The 7,981-nt window shown below is 33.5% G+C and overlaps 1 protein-coding gene across 1 annotated transcript; it reads right to left on the reverse strand.

Moving 5' to 3' along the window:
* Nucleotides 1-438: 438 nt before the first annotated feature.
* On the reverse strand, nucleotides 439-2,596 carry LOC133291648 (uncharacterized). Its single transcript, XM_061489950.1, has 5 exons — nucleotides 2,514-2,596; nucleotides 2,219-2,402; nucleotides 1,014-1,220; nucleotides 678-869; nucleotides 439-591 (listed from the first exon to the last, which is right to left on the reverse strand). The coding sequence occupies exons 1-5, from the start codon at nucleotides 2,594-2,596 to the stop codon at nucleotides 439-441; spliced, it is 819 nt and encodes a 272-aa protein (XP_061345934.1).
* Nucleotides 2,597-7,981: the final 5,385 nt, after the last annotated feature.

Below are 7,981 nucleotides of genomic sequence, written 5' to 3' on the forward strand. Positions count from 1 at the left end.
TTTTCAGCACTCCCACCTTAGAATTACTTTTTCATATTTGTTTTCTTGTTAGCAGTATACGTCTTAAATGGCCGGTCTTTTTATTTTCGGACTGATCAATTGATCTGTTCTCAGCTAAAAGTATCCCCCGTTAAAATAATAATAATAACAAAAGACTAATAGAAAGAATAATTGATTGTGTACACTGATATTTTGGCTGGTACAATTTTATATGTTATCAATCATTAAGTTTGTTTCCTGATTAAATCTTCATACACGAGCACTCATCGAGTCGTGCTCATAGATAGCATATCTTATCAAGTATATAAATATGAAGAGAAGGGATCAATTGATGTTGATCCTTCCTTACATATATAAATCATGGAATACATTAACTAAGCATAGGAAAACTAGCAATTTGTTATTGCTTTTGCCTCGGCTACTTCATCCGAGATAGCTCTATATAGTCCTATATGTTTTCTTCAACTTTCGGATATGGAAATTGATAACATGCTCCTTCCACATGCTGTTTTCGAGATAAAGCTCATAAAAGCTCACTTCCCCACTTGATCTTACGGTTAAGGCAGCACTGCTCCTAGTGCCATATAGACCCTGCATATATAGATGGATTGGTCAGTGATTCAAAGGTTCCATTCCATGATACTGATGAGAATGTGGGAGTGCAATTCTTGACTTACAAGTGGTGTTTCAACTTCAACAAAAATGGAGCTTAGATTGAATTCCCAATCAAGTGAGCATATATGAGGTAGTGCACTTTCGTCAGCTTTAACTGTGTCCTTCATTAGCTTCTTAATTACCTCCTTCACAGGTATCTCACCTTCCCCATATTTAGCAAGATGCTCTTTGAAACTGAATTCAAGGCGCTGAGCCTGGATAAAGAGTAGGCAATGCATAATTTACATATTTCTAATAAATAGCCTTCATAGAACATACGTTATAATTAATTATTTATTTAAAAGTTTATTTTAGGGAAGGGACGTCCCTTACATTAAGTAACAAATATGTTATCTAACCTTGTGCCATGGTGAATCTAACTTATCATTTGAAAGTACATGCAGCCCTGGAGGAACCTCTTGAATGGTAATAGGTTGTCCCTTGGGCCTGTTGGAGATGTACACCATGGATTTCGACACAATATCAGCCACGATTAAGTTGAACCCATTGTAATAACGCGCTTCTTTTTTTAGGCTTTGTGCAAATTCCTGGGGATTCTTGCTGCTCTGCCATTATTCATCAACATGGGAACGAAAAACAAAAAACGAAAAAAGTGAAGACATATAAACAGTCAGTTTCGAAGTTAATTTGAACAATTATACTGATGCATAAGATGGAGATTGGAGAACAATTCAGGCTTTGTACGAAATGTAAAAAACACAGGTCATTTTGCCTTAAGATGCGTACTTTAAAACAAAGCTGTGATGCTACCCCGGCCCGAATCTCTTGGTAAAACAAAAAAGTCCCCAAATAAATATTCCTCTTCTACATTGTTCTCTTTGTGCCGAAAACAAGAACCCGATAACCATAGTTCTGTTAGAAGAGCTGAACATCATAAATAAGGATAATGTTTTTTAGGGCTGGTTTTACATGAAATAACGTACTCTTCGTAGTTATATATCAAAAGTTGTGTTAACATTTATTTTTACTTTTGTATTTTTAAAAGAGTGGAATCTCATGCTTTATGTCTATGACATGAAATAACAAATATCCATAACACGAGACTTATATTATTTCCCTTTATGTATACTAAGTCCTTAACCAATAACAGGCACATAGGGCCCGTTTGTATTCACTTTTTTTAAAAGTTCTTTTTATCATTTCCTTATTTTAAAAGTACTTTTTATAAAAGTTACAGCTATTTAGATTTTTTAAAAAAAAATTGATTTTTGAAAAAAATATTTGACTTTTGACTTCTGTTTTTTGAGAAGCTAAAATTTTTAGCTTCCGAAAAAAGTAATTTTTTGGCTTTTTTTATGACTTCTGATTTTTTTAAAAGCAGGCATCCAGACAGACTTTTTCCGAGAAGTGCTTTTTTTTCTTAAAAAAAACAGCTTTCGAAGAAAAAAAAGCTCATCCAAACGGGCTCATAATCACTTCAAATATAAAGCAATATTATGTAACAGAAAGATTTATAAAAAATTAGGTATACACAAAAATCTCGCCAGTTGAAATTGTGACAATGACGCTTTGATGTATCAACCGCGCGCGCGTCTATATATACCTTGAGAAATAGGACGGGTAAGTCTCCGCGACTTTTAGCCTCAGGGTTTGTATGAAGCTCCAAAACATTGGTAAGAAAAGCAACTCTTCCTACTTTAGAACAAGCCAACCATGTCCCTCTTCCAATTTCGTCCCTTCCTCCCAGTATATCACAACCTTCCCACCATGACACGGCCTTCGTAGGCCTTCATCAAGAAGAAATACAAAATAAAAAAAATTAATGAGATTCAAATTCCAAAAATTAAAATAGTAAGAAAACTTTGAAAAATAAAAAAGAGAGAGAAAAGAAAGCTTGCCTATTGTGATACTCATCTCTGTTATTGAAAAGAAGAAAAGGGTAGAGTGGGTGGGATTGCCAAAGAAACAAAGATATACACATTGTTCAGAAAAGATGGGATTGAACAAGTTAATTAGTGAGTTGGAACAATATATATTACTCGCCAAGCTTTTAGCAATAGAGCGATAACTAATTATGCAAGCATATAATAGGTGTTTTTTAAAGTGAAAGAATTGTGCTTTATATATACGTTATCTAGCTCAGTTGGGAATTTACATCTATCCGTTTTTGTCATTAAAAGCAAAAAGCTAATTTTAACGCAGAACCGTTACACAACTACGCAAGCATTTACGATCGAGGTGGAGTAGAACAAAGAACTATCATTGCGAGCAACCGATTAGTTTGGTTACATCTTATATTCCTCAATTTCCATCATAGTTTTTATTTGCTTGCTGCTTTATGTCCTAGCTCTTAGTTGTGTGAATTCTGGATGTAAGGATATTTAAAAGGCTCAAAAGAAAATGCATGTGGGGCGCAGAAGGAGATCACTACAAATTGATTAACCGGATGTTGTGAAGGACTCCGTATTAACCCAATCTTTTGAGCTTGAAGTGTGGATAATGCACGCGTCCATTATACCATGTAAAGCAACCATCTCATCCCAAGTAGTTAAGTAATGGGTTTTTAATGATTTTATGTTATGTGTTTAAGAAGTCTTTGTTGGAAATTTCAATTCCTCTGATACCATTTGTTGGAGATGGAATAAGAAGAATAGATCAAATACAATAGTATCAAACTTTTACAAAGACAAAACATGTGTTACAACACTTTGACTAATTTTTATCTTAGGATAACTCTTTCTCAAACTCTTTTTTCTTCTCTCTATTTTTTTCACAAGTGTTTCAACAATTTCTTCACATTTTTACATCCTTTCTTTTTTCTCACTCATTACAACAAAATGTCTATCATACAACACACATATATAGATGTACATGGAAGAATTCAACTTAAACTTTACAATCTACTACAACCAGTGCACTAGTCTCCACCTTTGACCATTCTTGCAATTTTGTAATCTTCAAATTGGTTTTGACAACTTATATTAGCCACACACTTAGCACAACTCATATATATATAGATAAGGCTTCATGAAGCTTCTAATTTGATGACAACTCATCATATGTTGGAAATTTATAGAATTCAAGAAATATTTGGATTCTTCTAGAGTCTTCAAGCTTCTCCAAGTCTTCACAAGCTTCTATGAGTTTTCTTCAAGCATTCATAATTTTTTACAACTTTTGACTTCTACAATATTCTAAATACCTCAAGCATGATGGAGATTAGAGATGATGTGGCAAAGTCTAAATTTGATTTCTAACTGTCCTTTCACTATAATGCTCTGCAAAAGAAGAAGGGCAGAGCTTATTGCACATGCGAGAATCGAACTAATTTTTTTATATTATGTTTTTGCTTTTTATAATTTAATGTGTTGAACTTCATAAATTATATTGCCATTAACTGATGTAATTTGTTTTTCGTTGAAAAGGAAGTAACAATTCAAAGCAAGATGTATATACTTCACTAATACGTTACCCATAGCCCATAAAGTACTGAAATAAGGTAACATAACTGTCCGTGCTACCATGCTGGCTTGTTAGTAGCACTGATGTAAATCAAACTACTTACTTAATTTTGATATACATAGGGTTTACTTTTCTACGGTTGTTATACGTGCAATAATTAAATATTTGTCATATATATACTTGAAAGCATTAAATACAGTGAATCATAACCATACAAAGGATGAAAACATTAAATGTGAGAAATCATAAACCATACACATGTTGTTGTTGTACGTAAAGCGGCTGCAGAAATGATTTTACCCCACACTATATATATATGTATGCGCACACACAAGACCCGAGTATCGCGCATACACAAGACAAGAATGACGCACCCACACAAGACAAGAATGACGCGCACACACAAGACACATATCGCGCATACACAAGACAAAAATGACGCGCACACACAAGACACGGGTATTTGTGTGTGTGTGTGTGTGTATATATATAAGGTTTTATTAGTCTCATTTAACATAAGATAATTATCTTATGTTGTAGAGAGAAAATAGATGGATCCCACCATTACAAGAAAAAAAGAAAAAGATGGGGTACAAAAATCGAAGTGAGAGAACATGAGAGAAGATATTTTATGTAAAAGGAGAGTAATACTTCCCATATATATATGGGATAGGTTATATTTACAAATTTTTTTGTTTATAAACTACACTATCTTCTCCCGGGAGAACACTAGTTATACTATATTCTCCCGGGTGAAGATAGTGTAATTTATAAAAATTTGTACAAAAAATTTATAAATGGATCCTTCTCCTATATATATATATATATATATATAAGCGGATCCAGGTTGTCGAGAAGGGGGGGAAGTGCCCACCCTTAAATCTGATCCAAAAATAGGAAAATGTCATTTCCTTAAAATTTAAGTTTTCCAATTTAATTTTTCTCCTTCTATTTTATTTTTCCGTGAGTTTTTTTTTCTACATATTAATTCATCTCCTCTCAAACTTCAATCTTCATTATTGGAAGTTGGAACATTTGTTTCTTTCTCCATCATCGTCCAGTTGAGTCGCAATCCGTCCAGATTTATATAGAGACCAAACCCAAATTTATATATACTGAGCTTATTAAGTGACTACCCTTCATTAATTTCCTGGATCCGCCACTATATATATATATATATATATATATATATATATATATATAATATGGCTATGTTGCATAACGTATAGAGCCATAGAGGGACCCTGAGTAATCCATTGCAAAGGTTTCCGCAGATAGGCAAACAGAGAAAATAATTCCTGCTATTTAAATCTTCCTCCACAGCTTCCCACCCCTTTTGCAGTTTAATAATATAAATGTTGAGCCCAGCCCAATATATTACAAGACCATGTTCTCAGCAACCCAAAATATATTTTTTTAAACTTTTTTTTTTGTATACATAATTTTGTTTATACTTAACGTACATATTTGGAGCTTTTAGCCGTGAGGAGTTGAGGTAGCGTAGCATGATGAAAAGGATTGGGCCATGAATAAGGGCCCACTTTGACAACGTCAACAACTATGTCTATAGTACGGGGGGGGAAAGCGTCGGCAGTGGCAGACAAACAGCTTCTACAGAGACTTGAGTTTTTTTTTTTTTTTTTTTTTTTAATCAGAAAAATTGTAAGGCCAGAGATGATCGCCATAGTTACATCAGGGTCAGGATAACCTTTGGCTGAGTGAATACACATAAAAGACGATAATGTACTAATAAAAGACTCCCAAAGTTGAATGCAAGTCTTGCATTTATTATGTATTTATTCCTACTTTTATAAAAAGTAATAATATATATATATATATATATATATAAATATAGGGAAATAATACTCTCATGTCACATGAGGTAATCTCATTTTCCTACACAAATTCGTTTTCCGTGCTAAATAATTTTTCTTTTCTTTTTTAATATAAAATATGGGACCCACATTTAACTTCTCTCTACTTTTTTTCTCTCCTACAATCCTACAACATAAGAAAAGTTAAACCCATAAATATAAAGAGATCACAATCTCAATATGAAAATGAAAGAATGTTAGTTGAGATTATGTTGAAGAAGAATAACTAAAGTAGGCATGAAAAAAAGATAGTCATAATATTCTATTTCATATGTAGATGGATTTTTTTTTATCAAGTGCCTTTTTTAAAAAAAAAATTGAATAATGATATTCATACCAACTGTGTTTTTATAAAAGGATTTACATTTCTGCAGCTGCTATACGTGCAGCAATCAAATACTTGTCATATATATACTTGAAAGCATTAAATGCGATGAATCATAACCATATAAAGGATGAAAGCATTAAATGTGGGGAATCATAACCATACACCTGCCGTTGCTGTACGTAAAGCGGCTGCAGAAATGATTTTACCTTTTATAAATTACATGCTCACTTTCATGTGAATAATTAAATAACATCTTAATCTAATAACTATTATTTTGAATGATACAGATGAGTTCACTATAAAATCTACGAATCCTTTGACAAAAAAATAAAATAAAATAATTTACGAATCCATTTTAGTATATGGGAAAGTTTTGTGAGATCAGTGTTTGTACAAGTATCATTTTCTTAAGTTATTTAAATAATGCTACACTAACATATGAATAGATAATAGTAATGTGAATGTGTATTATTGTGAATCAAGAGTTACATAGATTCTACTAATCAATTAATACGGTGACACAATAAAATGTAAAGTTTAAAAATTCAGTTTGTCCAAAGAGCAATAGTGAAAAGTGGCTTGCATATAAGGTTAATATGTCCATCGACAATCAACCTGAAAGATGGACAAAAGGTAAAGGGAGTTGTTATTTCCCTTTATAAGTTTTCTTTATATTTTTTAATTGTAAGACCAATGTTCACTTGTGACATTGAAATTGTCCCTTCTAATAAGTTTTTTTATGCTTGAACCTTTAGCAATGCAAAAACTCTCACAACCACTAAATTTGGATCTTGTTAAGCACCTGACCCACACGCCACAGCCACCCATTGTGGATAAAGGGAGTCTTTGAGGGCCAGTGGTAGATTGACATAAATAATAAATTGGACTGAAAAGGCTTGCGTTTCTTTGTGAAACAGGGAAAAGGCGAAGAAAAAGTTACGGTAAAAAGAGGTGAATGGCAAAAAAAAGATAACTTTAGGCGCATGCTACTTGCTCTCTCTCGAGAAACATTCCAACCTTGGCCTTCAATTCAATCCGTATTAAGGTTAGTTCTCCCTACACCAACACTCACCATTGTGGGCTTTGTGTCCTATCTCTAGATTTAGAATTCCAACCAAAATCATTCAATGAAGCCCATTCTTTCCTCCTCCTCCAACTAAGGTAAGGATATGATATGGTTAGATGGGAAGCATGTGAGGTGCCGTGAAAAGTTGAAATTGGAGTAACTTGCGCCCCCCCACCAAATCCGATCGAAATATCTCTTGCTGTGACTTGAAAACGACGGTTTCATTGGACTTGTTACCCAATTTGCTCAATGGTCCAAAAAATTCAATGCCTACACTTCTCAACAACGCAAGCATTCCAATCAATGAGACCCATGACTCTGTCTTCCCACCTTTCCAGCTCAAATTGTTGAAAATCGGGGTGCAACATGACAAATTCAATTAATTCTCCATTAGAAACGACGTACTTTTCCATCAATTGGACTTTGTGAACCATATTGTGACTCGGGCTACTTGTATTTGCTTGATTTCTGCTTCCTAATTCCTTGCCTATCTAGATTGGTCTCAAGTCTTCTGGAAGCTAAACAGTAAAATTGTGTCTTAAATTTCCACCAACTTGTCACTAGTTAGTATCATAAATAAATTTTAATACACTGCTCATTGAATATGAATCCAGGCACGTTACAGTGAATATCATT

This window comes from Gastrolobium bilobum, unplaced genomic scaffold, assembly GCF_033153095.1.
Source record: "Gastrolobium bilobum isolate Gb01-03AN ecotype WA unplaced genomic scaffold, APGP_CSIRO_Gbil_v1 utg1076, whole genome shotgun sequence".
NCBI classification, from domain to species: domain Eukaryota; kingdom Viridiplantae; phylum Streptophyta; class Magnoliopsida; order Fabales; family Fabaceae; genus Gastrolobium; species Gastrolobium bilobum.